General features: G+C 41.5%; 1 protein-coding gene across 1 annotated transcript in view; it reads left to right on the forward strand.

Annotated features, from left to right (window-relative positions):
• SLC5A1 (solute carrier family 5 member 1) overlaps positions 1-22645 on the forward strand; it is a 74371-nt gene that overhangs the window by 45668 nt on the left and 6058 nt on the right. Inside the window, exons 6-14 of the mRNA XM_025474656.3 lie at positions 2407-2512; positions 3126-3206; positions 4461-4681; positions 4926-5061; positions 6488-6595; positions 8907-9057; positions 11193-11361; positions 14628-14843; positions 16780-16885. Of these exons, the coding sequence (XP_025330441.1) occupies positions 2407-2512; positions 3126-3206; positions 4461-4681; positions 4926-5061; positions 6488-6595; positions 8907-9057; positions 11193-11361; positions 14628-14843; positions 16780-16885 (1294 nt within the window). The remainder of the gene's footprint in view (positions 1-2406; positions 2513-3125; positions 3207-4460; positions 4682-4925; positions 5062-6487; positions 6596-8906; positions 9058-11192; positions 11362-14627; positions 14844-16779; positions 16886-22645) is intronic.

Raw genomic sequence — 22645 nt, forward strand, 5'->3', positions numbered from 1 at the left:
TTTTGTTTTTTCTCTTGTTGATATGATCTATCACGTTGAGTGTTTTACAAGTGTTGAACCAGCCTTGCATCCAGGGGATAAATCCCACTTGTTCATGGTGAATAATCTTCTTAATGTATTGTTGGATCATAATGGCTAGTATTTTGTTGAGAATTTTTGCATCTGTGTTCATCAGGGATATTGGTCTATAATTCTCGTTTTTGGTGGGGTCTTTGTCTGATTTTGGAATCAAGGTGATGCTGGCTTCATAAAACGAGTTTGGAAGGATTCCGTCCAGAATAGCTATTCTAGTCTAAATATAAACGTAAATAATATAAATATAGTCTATATTTAAACGTTTGATAGAATTCCCCTGGGAAGAATATAAAAGTTATTGAAGGGAAAGGAGAGAAAATGAGTGAAAATAATAGTGAGGGTGACAAACACGAGAGACACTGAACTCTGGGAAACGAACAAAGGGTAGTGGAAGGGGAAGTGGACGGGGTTTGGGGTTTCTGGGTGATGGGTGCTGAGGGGGCACTTGGTGGGGATGAGAACTGGGTGTTTTGCTGTATTTTGGCAAATTGAACTCCAATAAAAAAATAAAAAAAAAATCCTCTGGGAAGCCATCTGGTCCTGGACTTCTGTGACTTGGCAGGTTTTTGATGACTGCCTCGATTTCCTCCCTGGTATTGGCCGATTCAGGTTTTCTGTTTCTTCCTGTTCCGGTTTTGGTAATTTGTGGTTTTCCAGAAATGCATCCATTTCTTCGAAATTTCCTAATTCATTGGCGTATAGCTGCTCATAATATGTTTTTAAAATCATTTGTATTTCCTTGGTTTTTGTTGTGATCTCTTCTCTTTCATTCATGGTTTATTAATTTATTAAAAGAGCCTTTTCTCTTTTGTTTTTAATAAGGCTGGCTAATGGTTTATGTATCTTATTAATTCTTTCAAAGAATCAACTCCTGGTTTTGTTGATCTGTTCCACAGTTCTGGTCTCTATTTCATTGAGTTCTGCTTGGATCTTTATTAACTCTCTTCTGCTTGTTGTAGGTTTTATTGGTTGTTGTTTCTCAAGTTCCTTTAGGTGGGAGGTTAGTTTGTGTATTTGAGTTTTTCTAATTTTTTGAGGGATGCTTGTATTGTGATGTATTTCTCTCTTAGGACTGCTTTTGCTGTATCCCAAAGATTTTGAACAGTTCTATCTTCATTTTCATTAGTTTCCATGAATCTTTTTAAATTCTTCTCTAATTTTCTGGTTGACCCACTCATCTTTATGTAGGATGCTCTTTAACCTCCATGTGTTTGAGTTTCTTCCAAATTTTTCTTGTGATTGAGTTCTAGTTTCAAAGCATTGGGGTCTGAAAACATGCAGGGGACAATCCCAATCTTTTGATATCGGTTGAGACCTGATTTGTTACCTAGTATGTGGTCTATTCTGGAGAAAGTTCCATGTACACTAGAAGAATGTGTATTCAGTTGTGTTCAGATCGAATAATCCAGCATTTCACAAATCTCTTTGACTAGGGAATCGTTTTTTTCATTGTATATCTATTATCATCTGGAATATAGCTTGTTGAGAAACTCAGGAATAGAGCATGACTCTGAGGTACTCATATTTTTCTATGTTTTTTCATATTTTTCTATTTTTTATTTTATTTTGTTGTGGTAACAACACTTAACATGCCATCTATCCTTTTGACAAATTTTAAGTGTAAAATACATTATTGTTGACTATAGGTACAATGTTGTGTGGCAGATGTCTTGGGTTTACTTATCTTACTTAATTGGACCTTTATGCCTGTTTAATAACTTCCCATTTCCCCTCCCCCCAGCCCCTGTTAATCACCATTCTAGTCTTTGATTATATAAATTTGATGTTTTTTTTTTTATTGGAGTTCAATTTGCCAACATATAGCATAACACACAGTGCTCCTCCTATCAAGTGGCCCCCTCAGTGCCCATCACCCAGTCACCCCCACCCCCCGCCCACCTCACTTTCCACCACCCCTTGTTCGTTTCCCAGAGTTAGGAGCCTCTCACGTTCTGTCTCCCTCTCTGATATTTCCCACTCATTTTCTCTCTTTTCCCTTTTATTCCCTTTCACTATTTTTTATGATTATATAAATTTGAATGTCAGAGACCTTATATATGTGGAATTGTGCAGTTCTTGTCTTTATATTCTTAACTGGGGATAATAATATGAACCTCTAATTGAGGGACTTTAGCCAAAAGGCAAGGGGATATGGGTCAACATTGGGCTCAGAAATCACAGGCATTGATATTACTCAGGAGACACCTTCTGCTACCCTTTCCAAGTTTGCTTCTCTATCTCTGCAACTGAAGTGCCTCTGCCAGGGCAGGGGTTCAGCCTTCAGGCAGCTGGCTTCCTTCACCCTTAACTCTGTCTCTTCTCTTCCTCCAGGCAGATATCTTCTCTGGGGCCATATTTATCAACATGGCCTTGGGTCTTGATCTTTACCTGGCCATCTTTATCTTATTGGCAATCACTGGCCTTTACACAATCACAGGTGAGTCCATACAAATGACTCAGCAAAAGCACAGGAAAAGAGGAGGAAGTAGGAGACATAGCTTCTATTGTGGAAGAGAGATACACAGATACACCAAGGAAATAGTTTTAGGATGGACTCTTTGTTGAGTCCCAACATTCAGACCCTAACAAGTTATAGGGAGCTTCCAGAAAACTCCAGTGTTGGCTGGAATAGTTAGTGTAGCTTCTTCTAGGAAGTGGGGCAGGGATTGGCCTTCCAGGTTATGGATAGAAGTTGGCTGAGTTGGGAGAATCAAGGAGGGTGCCAGGTGCAGGGACAGTGAAAACAAGGGAATAGAGTCAGGAATGGGCACGGCATAGGGTTAGGGTAGGTTGAGCAAGCAGATGCATTTGGGTGGAGAAGGGTGGTCAATGGGAGGTAGTTGGAGTGTGTGTGGGAGCAATAAGGCCTGGTAGTTTAAATGATTGCTGTAACAAGGCAAAGGAGGGAAGGAAGGAAAGGCAGACAGGTGACTGAGAGGTGTGCTCAGAGGATGTGCAGAGAGAGAGGTGCAAGGAGTGGACAAAGGAGGTAGGCTGACAAGTGGTCCTTGTATGTGAGGTGACATGTATTGTTTCCTCTGCCTGCTTAGGGGGCCTGGCAGCTGTGATTTACACAGACACTTTGCAGACGGCCATCATGCTGGTGGGGTCTCTTATCCTGACTGGGTTTGGTAAGTGGGGCTGTGGCAGGCTGAGGGGGCAGGGAGGCAGAGGAAGAAGCCTAGGGAGAAAGAAGCAAATCTAGCCTCCCTGCCTGCTACTGGCCCAGGCGGTGAGCTGGGCATCTTCTGCCCTCCCCAGGGGAGTGGTCTAACCTGGATTGGCTACTCTAGTGAGTGTGTAAGGGCACCTTCCCCAGCCCTGGAGACCTCAGGCTGGTCCTGGCCCAGGTAATACCTGGTCCCTACTGTTCTCTCTAGATGGACTGAGCCAGTGGTCCCCAGCGTGGGCCTCTGATGTCATGGTCTTCCCTCCACAGAGAAACTGGACAAAAAAAGAGATAAGTCTAAATATCCATCAGGCTAAATATATTCAGATGTTGTATTTTAAACCTCAGATTACATCTTGTCTATATTTGATGTTAAATGTCCCTTTTTAATGAATTGATGATAGTAAGTGATCATTTTCTTATTTATGTCCTTATTTGACAAAATTAAAAAAATAGCCAGTCTATGTTGGCGCCTGACCCCAATTTTGAAATTTTGTCTGAAATCCTAAAGACAAGACTGGAGACCCTAGACCTAGAAGTACTTGTTATGGAATAATATATAATGCATTTTGTTTTTCGGGGCCCCACTCTGTGTCCTGTGAAGCCTATTATCAACTCTCTATTCTGTTTTCAGGAGCTTCTGTTTGATTTTCCCTAGTGGTAATTGTTTGTGGGAGGGGAATCTGCAGGGCAGAGGGTGGAATGCTTTATTCAAGGATGCACAACAAAGAGGTGGTAGGGTTCCAGACACCTCACCCTTTCTCTGTCCATCCTACCACACTGCTGTGGCCCTGGGTGGTATGGCTGAGTCTGTGGATCTCTAGGTCTCCATGCAGGATTTTAAAGGCTGCTGCTGACAGTGAAGGGTGATGGGAAAAACATTTCTGAATCTTCAAAACCAAGGTGTTAAAAAAAAAACCAAGGTGTTTCTTTTAATAATTCAAATACTTTTCCTTTCAAAAAAGGTTTGTGATGAAAATACTTCCACAGGTTATTGCTTTGGACACTCACAGTTGCTACCCACCCCGTGTCCCCCCAGCACCCCTTGAAGCCTGGGCAGGGTTAATAATCCCATTCAATGGACAAGAAAACTGAAGCCCAGAATAGGAAAGTGACTTGTCCAAGACCACACAGTGAGGGTGGTTTCTCAGGCATTCTCAGGAATCCCGAATGCAGAGTGGAGAGTTTTAATATGTTTATTGCTGATGTTTTCCAGCTTTTCACGAAGTGGGAGGGTATGATGCCTTCATGACAAAGTACATGAACGCCCTTCCAACTGTGATTACTGATGGAAACTTCACCGTTAAGGAAGAATGCTATACACCAAGAGCTGACTCTTTTCACATTTTCCGAGATCCCATCAGTGGAGATCTGCCATGGCCTGGGCTCATCTTTGGGTTGTCCATCCTTGCCCTGTGGTATTGGTGCACAGATCAGGTACCCATGCTGGATGTGTAGGGTGGATGGGGGTGTTCTCCAGGTCTTTACAGGGACTCTTGTCTGTCTCTATGACTTGTGGTGTTGGGTATAGTAGGGCAGGGTTCATGTAGTTTGGTGTCACTGAGCCCTAGTAACAAGGGGGTACAAGGCCAAGGACCAAGGACATGTGGAACTGAGAATAGCTAGAGGGCATTGAGAGATCTCTGGCCTGCATCCCTTTCTTACTGGCTTGCCTTGGCAGGTCATTGTGCAACGCTGCCTCTCAGCCAAAAACATGTCTCATGTGAAGGCCGGCTGTATCCTGTGTGGGTACATGAAGCTGCTACCCATGTTCCTTATGGTGATGCCAGGGATGATCAGCCGCATTCTGTACACAGGTGATGCCCTTTGCTGGATTCAGCAGCCCCTCTCACCCACTCTCCTGGTTCTGTGTCACTTCTAAAACCTCGTAGCTCCCTGCTCTTCCTCTTCTGCCGCCTTCTTTTATTCTTGCCACAATTACCAAGTATTATTGTTCTCCCTTTAGGTAGTGAACAACTTGAAGTCACAGAACCTCTGGGGTTGTCTTTCCCGGTTCCTTACACTGACAATTACTTTTTCCCTTTTTGGAAATTCTCTGAAGTCATGATATACCTCTATCTGTAGCTCCTTCCAACTAATATTTGCTAACTTTTTGCTCAGTCTTCCTCAGGCTATGGTAGTGTGTATGATGTCTTTAATGTCAAAGGACCCTGACCAGTTTCTAATTGCTTGATGCTCAGAGCCCTGTTTCTTGGACCATTTCTTTGAAGAACCCTGAGCCTTATACTTTGTTATCTAGGGTAATAGCATCTTTCTTGACCCCTTTGTGGCTTCTTCAGCATTGCCATTTGCTTTTTTTTTGGTCAGCCATCATAGGTCAAAATTGTTTCCTGGAATATGAAATAATGGCAAAAAAGGAGAACCATGGAGCAAAACTTTGGTGAACTCCCAAAATGAAGACAAGACAATGTGGGGGCACTTGCTGCCGTTGGATGTTCATAGTGTTCCTAATAGGAACACTTACACTCTTACACTCCTAAACTGGATCATTTGTCATGAGAAAAATAGTCCTAACTGAATAATTTATATTGTAATGGGTATAACGCACATAAAAGTATATCATATAGTGCTATAATGAATCAGTGCTCTAGGGAACAGCACCAAATGATATATCTGTAGTAGATACCTAATAAATGTTTATTGATTTAATTCTAAAGAAGTTACTAAAATTTTCTCCACGTCTCTAGATTATTTCCCCTTCCCCTCCCAGGCTACTTCTTGTCTCTCTCTCTACCCCAGATTTTTCACATTTTGGAAGTACTACCTAATAGCCCTCCCACTGGGGAATTCCCTCAGTCATCTGGGTGTTCAATCCTACTTGCAAAAAAGCTACTTCAGATAAACCTCAAAATTGGGAGCTAAAGGTCACTGTGATCTTCAGGAGAAACAAGACAATGGTCACTGCTAAGTTGTAGGGAGGCCTAGCTAAAGTCTAAACTCTGTGCCCTCTCTCTTCTCACCCTGAGCATTGCTTTGCTTTCCCTCTCCTCTGCCTAAGAATGCTTTTCTCCCTGGTCAGATCTTGGAGATGGGCAAACCAGCAAGGCAGGGGCATGGGATAGAAGGGTGCAGCTTGAAGCTGTACTCTCTGTGGAACCAATTCAGGGCCTTGGGTAGGAATGTCTTGTTTGAAGCCTTGTTTCAAGAAAGCAAATCTTGAGATGCTGATGTCTGTCAGAACCCGATGTCTGCTTGCTGACATGGCTTTTCATCTTTCCCTAGAAAAAGTTGCCTGCACCGTCCCCTCGGAATGTAAGAAATATTGTGGTACTGAGGTTGGCTGTACCAACATCGCTTACCCGACTTTGGTGGTGGAGCTCATGCCTGATGGTGAGAGTCATCTTGCTGGCAAAGTCTTTCTTTGGAGGCTGATTTGTCTTATACTTTATGTAGATTTCTGTGTTCCTCTGAGGAAAAGCAATTTTTGAGCCTGGTGGCCCAGTAGGGAAGGCCTCCTTCTGGGTGTCCTCAGTTTTTGAACATGTCTTCCCTCAGTGGAAAGGAGACATATGACTTTGTTGAGCTCTATGAGACCTACCATGTGTTCACCAGTCGGGTATGGAAAAGTGGTGATTTGAAAATGTGCTAGTGAAAAACCCAACTTTTTCATGCTCATATAGGAGGTATTTTGGAGCTCTCCAACAGACATTAACATGGAAGCTTGAACTAAGTAAAGTTTTTCCTTTAGAATGAATTGATATTCCAAGGAAAAACCTGGAGGGAAGGGTAGAGCAATATTAGCGGTAGTATAAGGAAGTTTGAGGCAGTAGATGGATGGGCCACAAGGGGATTTCTCACTACAGAGAATGTGTTATCCTAGGCAATTGAATACTTGTAGTCCAGAGTAGTTAACAGTTTTGGGGTAGACCTATGGGGCTACTGTTCATGTTTCATGTCGAAGGAAAATCTAATTCTGGCTCAAGGGATGCAAACCTCATTAGGTTAAGTGTCTCAGGAGACTAAAAATTCAAAGGTATTGATCAGGAAAATTTACAATAAACTTATAAAATTTTATTACTGAGAGGTCACCTAGAGACTACCTAGTCAGACCTCTTCATTTTATAGTTAGGGAAACTGAGACCTACGGAAGGAAAATGATTTTTTCCAAGCCCACACAGCAACTGGCGGTCTGGCTTGCTTAATTCTGCTCAAGGCTGGAATTGAAGAATTTTTTTTTTTTAAACCACAAACTGGATGTGTGACCTTGGGCAAACCATTTTCATTCAAATTCTGTACAAATGGGAGGTAATCGTTAACTATTCTGCTGAGCAGGGCTGCTTATTAATTAAGGTTGCAATTTGAAGAGTCACATGGCTGGTTCTTTTAGAGTTCAGGTTTGGATTACACTGAACTATGTGGGAGTGTTTATGTTAGTTCTCTGTCTTTTTTTTTTTAAGACTTAAAACATTAAAAAAAAGATTTACTTATTTTAGAGAAAGAGAGCATGAATGATCAAGGGGAAGGGCAGAGGCAGAGAGAATCTCTTTTTTTTGGTATATTTTTTTATTGGAGTTCGATTTGCCAACATACAGTATAACACCCAGTGCTCATCCCGTCAAGTACCCCCCTCAGTGCCCGGCACCCAGTCATCCCAACCCCCCCGCCCACCTCTCCTTCCATTACCCCTTGTTTGTTTCCCAGAGAGAAAGAGAGAATCTTGAAGCAGATTCCCCGCTGAGCATGAAGCCCAAAGCAGGGCTTGATCCCAGGATCCTGAGATCACGATCTGAGGCAAAATCAAGATATCAACTGACTGGGCCACCCACAGGCCACTAAAATCTTTTTTTCCGTCTTCCTACCTTGATAGAAGCACGAACTCTTCTCACTCCATTCCAGCTGTTCTCTCTTTAAATCTCAGGCTGAATTCGTAGGTTTTCAGGATGATTTGAAAGTTATCTAGGTAATTTGGTGGGGACAGGTGACTTGGGGATCCTACTCTTCCGCCATCGTGCCCCCTCTCCAACAGGCCACTAAAATTAAAAAAAAATTATTTATTCATGAGACACACACACACACACACACACACACACACACACACACAGAGGCAGAGACATAGGCAGAAGGAGAAGCAGGCTCCCTGCAGGGAACCTGATACAAGACTCAATTCCAGGACCCCGAGATCATGACCTGACAAAGGCAGACACTCAACTACTGAGCCACCCAGGTGCCTAGATTTTCACTTTCTTGAAAAACCTCATCTTTTGAACCCTAGTTTGAATCTTTCTGCTATGCCATGAAATTTTTGAGTAAAAGGCCTTATAAAAGTCCTCCTAGATGAAACCACACACACCATTACCAACATCACCATTCACCACCACCACCACCATTTAATTACAAAGTATTTACTTCATATATATTTTGTCCTTATCTCTTTGTTGACTGCTTTGGGCTCACAATATAATTATTTATTTATTTATTTATTTATTTATTTATTTATTTACTATTTATTTATTTATTTTCATTTTTTTCACAATATAATTTAAAGCCACAGTCTATTCCTTAAAATGTTTAGTTTCTGGAGAGATAAGTTGGAGAACACGGCATAGTTTCAGAAGGTAAACAAACCGTGAGTCCTCACAATTCCCAAGTACAAAAGAGCTGAGTAGCTGTGTGTACCACTCAGAACCTCTTTCTCTTTCAGGACTGCGAGGTCTGATGCTGTCAGTCATGTTGGCCTCTCTCATGAGCTCCTTAACCTCCATCTTCAATAGTGCCAGTACCCTCTTCACCATGGACATCTACACCAAGGTCCGAAAGGGAGCATCTGAGAAAGAGCTTATGATTGCAGGAAGGTAAGTGCGGCTTTTTCTTGCTACCTACCATGAAAGTTTGAATGCTCTGCTACCTCCCAAAGTAGAGAAGACTGATAGATGCTTGGGTAGAATGGGAGTAACTTCTGTGGCCAGTTATATTTGTACTTCAGTGGTATTTAACTTTAAATTGAAGATCATGAAGCATTTCCTGTCTGGAATAAGATATGACATCAGATATCATCTAATGTAACCCTAGTTTATCAACAAACAAATGAGGCTCATCTTGCCTAAATTCAGGTAGTCTGGACAGTGACAGAGCCAGGACTGGAACTCAGGGCAATGGAGTCCTTGTCCAAGGCCCTTTATATTGCCCTGCATGACCCTTCTCAGCCTTCTACACTGTAGCTCTTCACATGGGCCATCTTCAAGGCCCAGGTGCCTCTGATCCCTTGACCCTTTGGTGCAACATTTTGCATGACTGTTGTGAGGGTCAAGTGATACCGTGCTTGGCAACATGCTTTGTAAAGTCTAAAACACCAGAATATATGAACATTTGTTATGGCCAAATGGGATAATGGACACAATAGGATACTAAAAGCCAGAGGGTTAATACATGGGTCAGAGGTACTCATAATATTGACTAACCATAGAGCAGATGCTTTGGATAGAGGACTAACCAAAACTCTGCTATGTCTCTTTGTGAGGCTAGGGCAGGTCACCTTCTTCAGAGCAGGTGGATCAAGTCCTTGTGATGTCAAGGGAAAGTTTCACAGTGAGTGTGTGTGTGGGGTATGGGCTTCCACCTCATAGGACTCATCAGCAAGATCAGAGAAAAGGAAGGAAAGGGAAAATGATAGGCCATTGTTAGGTGATGAGATATTTGGTATCTAGTGGAAATCTGACAATGCCTGAATCTACTACTTTGCTGTACAGAAAGCAGCACCATCACCCTGACTATTTTTTTTTCCTTAGAAAGGACTTTACTGTTTTATCCCCCTGTTATCTATAAGGCTCATGATGCAACACGAGAAGAGAACCATTTTGTTGCTTTGCTCAGGGCTGGCTCCCTTGGCTGTAAGGTTGTTGGGGCTCATACTTTGGTGCATCTCATGATTGCTGTCCTGGGGCTTATCCTTGCCCTAGATGAGCATACAGGAAACAATCCCAGACTTTGCTATGGGAACTATAAAAGCAACCAAGAGGTGAATATGGTATGCAGTAGTTGGGGAAAGACCCTAGAAGAGGGATACCTGAGCTAAGTCCAAAATAGTGGGTAGGATGGAGGTAAATGGTGGGCAGTGGGAAGGGCATTCCAGAGGGAGAAATATATGAGTGAAAACACTGTTTTTCAGAGGTTAGTTTAAGACTCTTTTGCCTTAAGTTTATGGAAATGAAGTAAGGGAATCGCAGACTTCTTTCTAATTAAGAGCACAAGTGAGAGGAGCTTGTAAGGGAACCCTCCAATCTCTTTAAGACTTCAAGTAAAATTCAAGAGGAGATCTGGAAATACTTGATAGTGTCCTTTTCTATCTAGACTGTTCCTTTATAAACTCTTTTGGGCTGTGGCTTTCACTTTATTATGAGGAAGTGGAGGAGAAGGAGAAGAAAATAAAAATTATGGCCTTTACTATTCATTGAGTCCCTACTGTTTCCTAGGTGTTTTACTATAGTTAATCCTTATTCAAGGTCAGTCATATTATTCCCAATTTACAGATGGAGAAATTGAGACTCAGAGAGGTTAAGCATGGTATCCTATGTCACACAGAGAAAAGAAAATTTGAATCCAGGACCGTTTGGCTCCCAAATCCATACCCTTGTTCCAATACTCTACTCTTGTCAAAGTGTGATTCTCTTATGGCAGTGACTGGTTTAGGTTAATCGAGTGCATTTCACTTATTCACAGGCACAGATAACTTTCCCAAAGAGGCAGAATATAGAGGGGAAAAAAAAGCCTCAAGAATGAATTCGCAAATTATTTTTCCTTGCTGTGTCACATTACACACACAGACACACACACCATGTATATATAATATATAATAAATGAAATTATGTACACACATATAAATACATTTATGTGTATATATTTGCTACACACACACACTTGATACATAGCAATATATATTTACTCACATAGAGCCATTTATTGACACTGTATTGGGGGGATTTGATTTCAGGTTGTTCATCCTGGTGCTGATAGGTATCAGCATTGCCTGGGTACCCATTGTGCAGTCAGCACAAAGTGGGCAGCTCTTCGATTACATCCAGTCCATTACCAGTTACTTGGGACCACCCATTGCAGCTGTCTTCCTGCTTGCTATTTTCTGCAAGAGAGTCAATGAGCAGGTAAGTATCATTTATGCATGTCCTGAAAAGCCACTTGGATACAGAAATGCCCCCATTGAATGGGATGGATTCTATTTCCCAGGGATCTCAAGCAGGAATAGATGTACCGCTGAAAGTTTGTATGGGAAAGCCTTTAGGGACTCTCCTGGGTTCATGTTCTTTTGGATTCTCCTCTCCTCCTTGCTGCAGGTTCCAAACTCATTACCAAAAAGTGATGTACATTTTCCATTCAATCTGGGTGATTTTGACCTGATAACATGACAGTATCCAAGAAGTTTATAGCCCCTGGGCAAGCAGCTCCAGAGGAAGTCCTAGCACAGGCTCCCTCCAGTGGTTCTGCAGTGAGCTTGGCTTTCCAGCCAGCACTTCCAGCCAGTGAAGGATGAAGTCCTGATGCTCAAGCTGTTTATATGCAAAACAACAGAAAGCAGATAATAATTGAGGGATAAAATTTGCCACAGAACATGAGAAGGGATTCACAGAAAGGCTATATTAGAATGGGCTGAAACTGAGAGGGAAGAGAGGGTATTCAAAGCAGAGAGAACAGTACTGGCACTCAGGGGCAGAAATGCAAGGATAAGGGTGAGGGTGAGGGTCTTGAAAGGCATCTCATCTGGCTTGAAAGGGAGTTTGTGTGTATGGAAAATGGAAAACATGCTAAAAGGGCAAGTTAAAGTTGAACTAGGAGTAACTTTTTTGAAAGCCAGGTTGAAGAGTTTGGGTTTTCATTTGGGATGCTGTTACAGGTTTTGAAACACCATGAAAAGGATGCCTTTGGATATGCCTTCTGACTGGGGTGTTGCTCAGCTGTCTTTGTATCAAACCACCTACATTCTCGAGGAAGGATGAGATAGAATGGGGGTGCTGACTATGTGTCTTATTGTCTAAGCAGTATAAATGATGACAATTTTCAGTTAGAGACAGCTCCTTTCTCCCAGTAGGACAGAAACAAATATATGCTTGGGAAGTAGTTCACTGGAGTGACCCAACTTTGAAGTGCAAGATTACATGTGCCTCTCTTCATTTAACATTTACCATTAGGGACATAGTCCAGATTTGCTGGTAACACAAAACTGCATGCACAGATAAATGCCCTTGAGAGATCAGAATTAAACCTGCAAGTGATCATGATGGGTTAGAGAAATGGGCACACTCTTAGGATATATCTCTTTTTTTTTTAAAGATTTATTTATTTATTATAGACAGAGAGAGAGAGAGAGAGAGAGAGAGGCAGAGACACAGGCAGAGGGAGAAGCAGGCTCCATGCCGGGAGCCCGATGCGGGACTCAATCCTGGGACTCCAGGACTGCGCCCTGGGCCAAAGGCAGGCGCCAAACCGCTGAGCCACCCAGGGATCCCTTCTTAGGATATATCTCAATAGGGATTGGCAGAAACTGAAATTTCTAAAATACAAGTTAGTGAAATGTGGCTAGAAACCCGGCTGGTTTTTGTTGTGGACTAAAAACACACTCAATTCAACAAAGGACTAGGGTATTCAAAAAATAAGTCTAAGAGTTGAGATAGAGTGTAGTAGTTCTCAACTGGGGGTGATTTTGCCCTTCCCCAAGGGGACTTTTGGTGATGTCTGGCAACATTTTTGATTGCTATGATTTGAATATGCTACTAGTATCTAGTGGGTGGAGGCCAGGGATGCTGCTAAACATTCTACAATAGCCAGGACAGCTCCCTCCCTGCTCACCCCCCACCCTCAAAAGAGTCCAAATACCACAATGCTGAGGTTGAGAAGCCTGTGTCTAGACTAGAGTCTCTGGAGAGTAGCACGTAGAGACTGCAAAGTGATTCTCAGGACTGGTCAGGTATGGTGTGTGATGAAGTGTTACTCTAAGGCTTGAGGAAAATGTCAAAATTTCTCAGATTTTTCAAGAGCCTCTTGAGAATAAAATCGAAGGAACAGGAAGAGGCTAATTGCCAAAAGAGAATGAAAGCTTTATAGCAGATTTTATCAATACTATTTTTTCCTTAGTCATAAAATTTTATTTTATTTTATTTTTTATTGGAGTTCAATTTGCCAACATGTAGCATAACACCCAGTGCTCATCCTATCAAGTGCCCCCTCAGTGCCCATCACCCAGTCACCCCCACCCCCCGCCCACCTCCCTTTCCACTACCCCTTGAGTGTTTCCCAGAGTTAGGAGTCTCTCATGTTCTGTCTCCCTTTCTAATATTTCCCACTCATTTTTTCTCCTTTCCCCTTTATTCCCTTTCACTATTTTTTTATTTTCCCCAAATGAATGAGACCATATAATGTTTGTCCTTCTCCGATTGACTTATTTCACTCAGCATAATACCCTCCATAAAAGGACCATTATGTCACTGGTCCTTTTAAAAAGTGGCCTCTAGATTCAGACCTGGTTCTCTAGATGTGGACTGACCAAAAGGAAGCAAGAAGGAAGTAATGAAGGAGGGGAAAAAGGGAAGGAAGGGATTAAAAAAAACTGAAAAAATTGTACTCCAGTATTTTTAGTCTCTTAAAGGCTTTCCATATTTTTAATATGCAAACCCAAAACTTAATATAAAGACACATAGTATAATTTTATGTTCTCAAATTAAAAACAGTGACTTTGGATCTTTAGGAGAGGCTAATGAAAAAAGTAATACTTATGTTTTTTAAAATAAATTTACTTTTTATTGTTGTTCAGTTTGTCAACATACAGAATAACACCCAGTGCTCATCCCGTCAAGTGCCCACCTCAGCGCCTGCCACCCAGTCATGCCCATGTACTTATGTTTTGATGGAAACATTCCTTTCTCTTCCATCCTCGAAAGACCCAATTCGTTTTTCAGCGTCTTCAAGGAATACAATGCAGATACTTAGGTTACATCTGAATGTGTCTAAATCTGGACACATTCAGTAGCTAGAGGGAGGAGATTCAAATTATTGGTGGTGATAGTAGCTAGAGGGAGGAGATTCAAATTATTTTTTTAAAATTAAAGAGAGTTTTTGGAATTAAGACTTTGGGTTGACATTTGATACCAAGTATTAGACACTGTACTCCATTATATTATGAATCTCATTTTATGACCGAGGTATCATGTCACTGAAACATGATAAACACACCCGCTAAACGCCTGGGCTGGACATCACGTTCCTAGTCATATTCTGAATGCCAAGTTCTAGCATTAGAAGACCTAAAGCTATCATTTGTCTCATTTTTATTCATTTGCCTTTTCCCACTCCCCCTGCCCCAGAAATGCCTAGCTGTTTCATGTGTTTGGTGTTAATTAATTCAGGATTTTTTTCACAGGGAGCCTTTTGGGGACTGATCATAGGATTTCTGATTGGGGTGTCCCGTATGGTGACTGAATTTGCCTATGGAACTGGGAGCTGCATGCAGCCCAGCAACTGTCCCACGATTATCTGTGGAGTGCACTACCTATACTTTGCCATCATCCTCTTTGTCATTTCTGTCGTCATCATCCTGGTTGTCTCTCTCTTCACCAAGCCAATTCCAGATGTGCATGTGAGTATCCATTTTGGGGATGTGTCCTGCCCTTGTTTCATGCTCATGCTGCAACACCCACTTTGTTGTCCTTTGATCAATTAGATATCTCACACTAACATGACTACAACAGTCCATGCTTGAGATTGGTTTTACATAGAAAAACACAAGCAGAAAATATGGTGTGCCAGCAAAGCAATATCAAGCATGTGTCTTCAGCAAGAGTCCTCATAGTAGTACATATTTTGGTCCAGAAGCTGTTCTCTGGATCCTGCTCCCCAAGAGACAGCACAGGTGCAGGGGAATGAATCACATGGATAAGCACAAGAGTTAGTCTGGCTTACATGCTCATGTCTCAAATAGGAACTTAGATTTCTTCTAGCAGTTCCATGGCATAACTTCCACGGGTCCCAACAAGGGAGATACTTAATTACAAAAATTACCACACCCAGGGAAATTTGAAGTCTGATATACCATTAATTTTTCCCCCAATTAACCCTCCAAACAACTATCAGGGGATCCCTGGGTGGCGCAGCGGTTTGGCGCCTGCCTTTGGCCCGGGGCGTGATCCTGGAGACCCGGGATCGAATCCCACGTCGGGCTCCCGGTGCATGGAGCCTGCTTCTCCCTCTGCCTGTGTCTCTGCCTCTCTGTCTCTCTCTGTGTGACTATCATGAATAAATAAATAAAATCTTAAAAAAAAAACAACTATCAGTATAATTTGATAAATTTCAAACAATATCAAAGTCTAATTGATTCAAGACTCCAGAAATGGCAATTACTCTTTTTTAACTCTAGATGTCACCCTTGGTTTAGGATTTATTCATAGCTCCCCCAGTGCAGATGAAGATTTCCAGTTATAGGTCATTTTTTACCATAAGCAGTATTATCTGGTAATCCAACATAGCTAATGTTTTACCTTTTCCAGGCTTCCAAGGAACAGAGCTAGAGTTAACCCAAGATCATATTAACCCATAAAGAAAGAGAAAGGACTTTGTTAACTTTTTACTCATGCATACACAAATATAGGGATTTATGGAATCCCTAAGAGACTTTCAACCTCATTGCCAAATTTTCAAAGCTATGACTAATCTTAATGTCAAACAGACTGTTTTTATAGCAGAAGAACCACCATTATGTTTATTGGCTGAATCTGTCAATAGCTTTCTTTGCACTGTATTAATTGATTCCTGATGTCTCAGTGTTTGCAAGTATTGCAGCTCAAACACATTTAGCTCCATGATTCTTCTTGAAGTAGAGAAGCAAGGTAGTCCCCAAAGAGAGCATAGTTGGAATGAATACATTTCATTGACTTTCAGACTTCTTCAAATTTCTGGTTTCATTTCCAAGAAACTGTGTCTTCAGCTCTATTCTATTCGAATATGACTTATGATTCTACAGTTTATCTGCTTATAATGTGACAAACACATAGTACAAAACTCTGCTCTTATACTACTGGTCTGGACAAATTGGTGTTTAGTCTTCTTTCTTAGCACCAGGGCTAAAAGGAACAAACTTGGTTATCATATGTAAGAAGAGTTCATTAATTTGACAAACATTTCTTTATTCAAGGCAGACTCTTAGTCTCTGAATATTATAAGGATTTGTATATCCATGCATATAATTTACACTGAAGTGCTCAACTTATTTAGAGATAATGTGGATGGAAACTGTTATCTATGTTTTTGTTGGTACTGAGAGACTACAGTACCTCCTTTTTTGTTGTTGTTTTCATTTCTTAATGAGTTTCATTCAGCAAACACTGGCCAAATGAATGCCTTAAATGGAGCACCTCCAATGTTCACTGTGTTCTAGAGCAATAACTAGCCATCCACTGACACCTTCCAAGAAGTGATGCACCTTTTCCTTTCTTGATGCACATCTTTTTTATTCTCTCAACTTCTGGTCCAATATGCTATTTGGATCTTTCTGCCAACCTGTTTTGCTTTCTCCACAGCTCTACCGCCTGTGTTGGAGCCTACGCAACAGCAAAGAGGAGCGTATTGACTTGGATGCTGGAGAGGAGGACATCCAAGAAACCCCAGAGGAGACCCTTGATATAGGTGATTTGTGATTTGGAGCCTATCCCAAGCCTTAAAAAGTTACCCTTCCAACAGCAAGACCACCTTACTGAAGTTTTTGCAAAATGCCTACATCAAAGCTCAGATCTCTCTTTTAGGAGTAAGGAGTGAAGTGGGAGATGAGATGGATAAGTGGGTTTTGGGAAGTTCACTCTGAGACCTGGTCAAGGGGAAGAGAAAGGTGCAGAATCACAGCAGCCTCCTTATACCTCATAGTTCACAGTGCGCAGTAAGTATGAGTCGGGTATTTGCCACCCTGACTTGATTTGGGAGCATGGCCAGGGAGAAGGGAAGAGTCAGAGACTGTGAACTGAAAGTAGATGGAACCTGAGCAATGGTGAGTCTAGTGACATCAGGAGGAGAGGTGAGAGGCTCTTGGGGATCTTATCCTGACATAGGATTTAGAAAATAAATTTTCTCTGAAGTTCAGTAAGATAATGCTTAGTGAGGATCCAGAGATTTATCCTGATCATGGAAAAAACTTTCCTCAGCTTGTGTGTTGGAACCTTTTCTTCTTACATTTGGTGCACACATGGACGATGGTTGTGGAGGCATGTGGTGTGCAGAGGTGTGGGAGCATAAGGTCATGTGTGGTTTCATCCGGTGCCAGGCCAGAGGTCTCATCATTCCATCTTAAGGAGAGCACAGATGCAGCAGAATAAGTTCTGAGAATGGCCATCAGAAATGTCATAGAATCCTAGCTCTGGAAAGGGCCCTAGAGAGCTTTTGGTCTTATGCCCTTATATTACAGACATGTAAATTGAGGTCCAGGAAGGGAGAGGTTTTGCCTATTATCCCATCTTTGAAACAATCTGCTTTGGTCTCTAAAGACTTCTTAGTTCTGAAACCTGTGACTCTGCATGTACTGGAAGGAACCTGGAACCATAGGCAGTTGAGATGTTGTTGAAAAGATATACCTTTCCTGCTTCCTTGGAGCAGGGAGGCAGGAGCATGCTACTTGCTTCTCCTACTTCCAAAAGTGCCTTCACATTAAGTGAGAATATCAAAGATTTAAAAGGGACATAGATGAGAAGTCTTTTGAATGTTTTAATGTGGATGAAGAGATTAATTCTGTAGCAGAGGGCAGATTTAACTCTGGGTGGAATTTTATTTTATTTTATTTTATTTTTATTTTTATATGATTATCCAGTTGTGCTAGCACCATTTTTATTTTATTTTAATCCCAGTATAGTTAACATACAGTTGCACTAGTTTTAGACATATGGTATAGTGATTTAACAATTCTGTATATTACTCAGTGCTCATCAAGATAAATGTGCTCTTTTTAAATTTTTATTTATTTATTATTTATTTATTATTATTTTTATTGGAGTTCAATTTGCCAACGTGTAGCATAACACCCAGTGCTCATCCCATCACGTGCACCCCTCAGTGCCCATCACCCAGTCACCCCTACCCCCCACCCACCTCGCTTCCCACCACCCCTTGTTCGTTTCCCAGAGTTAGGAGTCTCTCATGTTCTGTCTGTGTCTCTGATATATCCCACTCATTTTCTCTCCTTTCCCCTTTATCCCCTTACACTATTTTTTATACTCCCCAAATGAATGAGACCATATAATGTTTGTCCTTGTCCGATTGACTTATTTCACTCAGCATGGTACCCTCCAGTTCCATCCAAGTCAAAGCAAATGGTGGGTATTTGTCGTTTCTAATGGCTGAGTAATATTCCATTGTATACATAGACCACATCTTCTTTATCCATTCATCTTTCGATGGACACCGAGGCTCCTTCCACTGTTTGGCTATTGTGGACATTGTTGCTAGAAACATCGGGGTGCAGGTGTCCCGGCGTTTCATTGCATCTGTATCTTTGGGGTAAATCCCCAGCAGTGCAATTGCTGGGTCGTAGGGCAGATCTATTTTTAACTCTTTGAGGAACCTCCACACAGTTTTCCAGAGTGGCTGCACCAGTTCACATTCCCACCAACAGTGTAAGAGGGTTCGCCTCTCTCCGCATCCTCTCCAATATTTGTGGTTTCCTGCCTTGTTAATTTTCCCCATTCTCACTGGTGTGAGGTGGTATCTCATTATGGTTTTGATTTGTATTTCCCTGATGGCAAGTGATGCGGAGCATTTTCTCATGTGCTCATTGGCCATGTCTATGTCTTCCTCTGTGAGATTTCCGTTCATGTCTTTTGCCCATTTTATGATTGGATTGTTTGTTTCTTTGCTGTTGAGTTGAAAAAGTTCTTTATAGATCTTGGAAACTAGCCCTTTATCTGATACGTCATTTGCAAATATCTTCTCCTATTCTGTAGGTTGTCTTTGAGTTTTGTTGACTGTTTCTTTTGCTGTGCAGAAGCTTCTTAACTTGATGAAGTCCCAATAGCTCATTTTTGCTTTTCTTTCTCTTGCCTTCATGGATGCATGTTGCAAGAAGTTGCTGTAGCCAAGTTCAAAAAGGGTGTTGCCTGTGTTCTCCTCTAGGATTTTGATGGATTCTTCTTTTTTTTAATAACTTAATCTTTTATTGGTGTTCAATTTACCAACATACAGAATAACACCCAGTGCTCATCCCGTCAAGTGTCCCCCTCAGTGCCCGTCACCCATTCACCCCCACCCTCCGCCCTCCTCCCCTTCCACCACCCCTAGTTCGTTTCCCAGAGTTAGGAGTCTTTATGTTCTGTCTCCCTTTCTGATATTTCCCACACATTTCTTCTCCCTTCCCTTATATTCCCTTTCACTATTTTTTATATTCCCCAAATGAATGAGACCTTACAATGTTTGTCCTTCTCCGATTGACTTATTTCACTAAGCATAATACCCTCCAGTTCTATCCACGTTGAAGCAAATGGTGGGTATTTGTCATTTCTAATGGCTGAGGAATATTCCATTGTATACATAAACCACATCTTCTTTATCCATTCATCTTTCGATGGACACTGAGGCTCCTTCCACAGTTTGGCTATTGTGGACATTGCTGCTAGAAACATCGGGGTGCAGGTGTCCCAGCATTTCATTGCATCTGTATCTTTGGGGTAAATCCCCAACAGTGCAATTGCTGGGTCATAGGGCAGGTCTATTTTTAACTCTTTGAGGAACCTCCACACAGTTTTCCAGAGTGGCTGCACCAGTTCACATTCCCACCAACAATGTAAGAGGGTTCCATTTATCCGCATCCTCTCCAACATTTGTGGTTTCCTGCCTTGTTAATTTTCCCCATTCTCACTGGTGTGAGGTGGTATCTCATTGTGGTTTTGATTTGTATTTCCCTGATGGCAAGTCATGCAGAGCATTTTCTCATGTGCCTGTTGGCCATGTCTTTGTCTTCCTCTGTGAGAGTTCTCTTCATGTCTTTTGCCCATTTCATGATTGGATTGTTTGTTTCTTTGGTGTTGAGTTTAATAAGTTCTTTATAGATTTTGGAAACTAGCCCTTTAGTCTAGCTTGCAAATATGACTGATACGTCATTTGCAAATATCTTCTCCCCTTCTGTAGGTTGTCTTTGAATTTTGTTGACTGTATCCTTTGCTGTCCAAAAGCTTCTTATCTTGATGAAGTCCCAATAGTTCATTTTTGCTTTTGTTTCTTTTGCCTTCATGGATGTATCTTGCAAGAAGTTACTGTGGCCGAGTTCAAAAGGGATGTTGCCTGTGTTCTCCTCTAGGATTTTGATGGAATCTTGTCTCACATTTAGATCTTTCATCCATTTTGAGTTTATCTTTGTGTATGGTGTAAGAGAATGGTCCAGTTTCATTCTTCTGCATGTGGCTGTTCAATTTTCCCAGCACCATATTTGAAGAAACTGTCTTTTTTCCAATGCATAGTCTTTCCTCCTTTGTCGAATATTAGTTGACCATAGAGTCAACGGCCCATTTCTGGATTCTCTATTCTGTTCCATTGATCTATGGGTCTGTTTTTGTGCTGGTACCACACCGTCTTGATGACCACAGCTTTGTAGTACAACCTGAAACCTGGCATTGTGATGCCCCCAGCTATGGTTTTCTTTTTTAATATTCTCCTGGCTATTTGGGGTCTTTTCTGAATCCACACAAATCTTAAGATGATTTGTTTCAACTCCCTGAAGAAAGTCCATGGTATTTTGATAGGGATTGCATTAAATGTGAAAATTGCCCTGGGTAGGATGGACATTTTCACAATATTAATTCTTCCAATCCATGAGCATGGAATATTTTCCGTCTCTGTGTTCTTCCTCCATTTCTTTCAGAAGTGCTCTGTAGTTTTTAGGGTATAGATCCTTTACTTCTTTGGTCGGTCAGGTTTATTCCTAGGTATCTTATGCTTTTGGGTGCATTTGTAAATGGGATTGACTCCTTAATTTTTCTTTCTTCATTCTCATTCTTAATGTATAGAAATGCCACTGACTCTGGGCATTGATTTTGTATTCTGCCAGACTGTGAATTGCTGTATGAGTTCTAGCAATCCTGGGGTGGAGTCTTTTGGGTTTTCTATTTACAGTATCATGTCATCTGCAAAGAGGGAGAGTTTGACTTCTTTGCCAATTTGAATGCTTTTTATTTAATTTTTAAAAATTTCTTATTTATTTATTTAAATCTATTTTTTATTGGTGTTCAATTTGCCAACATATAGAATAACACCCAGTGCTCAGTCACTAACCCCCCTCAGTGCCCCTCACCCATTTATCCCCACCCCCCGCCCGCCTCCCTTTATACCACCCCTTGTTCGTTTCCCAGAGTTAGTCGTTTCTAATGGCTGAGGAATATTCCATTGTATACATAGACCACATCTTTATCCATTCATCTTTTTAAAAAATTTTTATTTATTTATGATAGTCACAGAGAGAGAAAGAGGCGCAGAGACACAGGCAGAGGGAGAAGCAGGCTCCATGCACCGGGAGCCCGACGTGGGATTCGATTCTGGGTCTCCAGGATCGCGCCCTGGGCCAAAGGCAGGCGCCAAACCGCTGCGCCACCCAGGGATCCCTATCCATTCATCTTTTGATGAACACCGAGGCTCTTTCCACAGTTTGGCTCTTGTGTACATTGCTGCTATAAACATCGGGGTGCAGGTGTCCCAGCCTTTCATGCTGTGTATCTTTGGGGTAAATCCCCAGCAGTGCAATTTTTGGGTCATAGGTCATAGATCTATTTTTAACTTTCGAGGAACCTCCACACAGTTTTTTAAAATTATAAATTTATTTTTATTGGTGTTCAACTTGCCAACATATAGAATAACACCCAGTGCTCATTCCATTAAATGCCCCCCTCAGTGCCCGTCACTCAGTAATCCCCACACCCGCCCACCTCCCTTTCTACCACCCCTAGCTCGTTTCCTAGAGTTAGGAGTCTCTTATGTTCTGTCTCCCTTTTTGATATTTCCCACTCATTTTTTTCTCCTTTCCCCTTTATCCCTTTCACTATTTTTTATATTCCCCAAATGAATGAGACCTTACAATGTTTGTCCTTCTCCGATTGACTTATTTCACTAAGCATAATACCCTCCAGTTCCATCCACGTCGAAGCAAATGGTGGGTATTTGTCTTTTCTAATGGCTGAGTAATATTCCATAAATTCTCGTTCAGCCATCTTACTTATAACCTTATTGATTAAATCCCTGGCAGTAAGTACTCCTTCCTGTTGTTTCTTTTGGGATAAATTTCTCCATCTTGTCATTTTGCCCAGCAAAGAAAAGAAGAAAGAAAGAGAAAACAACAATATAACAATAACAACAATAGAACAACAAGAACAACATACCCCCACTAGATCCTGGGTGTGTTTTTGTCTACTTGTTAAAAGAAAC

This window comes from Canis lupus, chromosome 26 (genome assembly GCF_003254725.2).
Source record: "Canis lupus dingo isolate Sandy chromosome 26, ASM325472v2, whole genome shotgun sequence".
Taxonomy (NCBI): domain Eukaryota; kingdom Metazoa; phylum Chordata; class Mammalia; order Carnivora; family Canidae; genus Canis; species Canis lupus.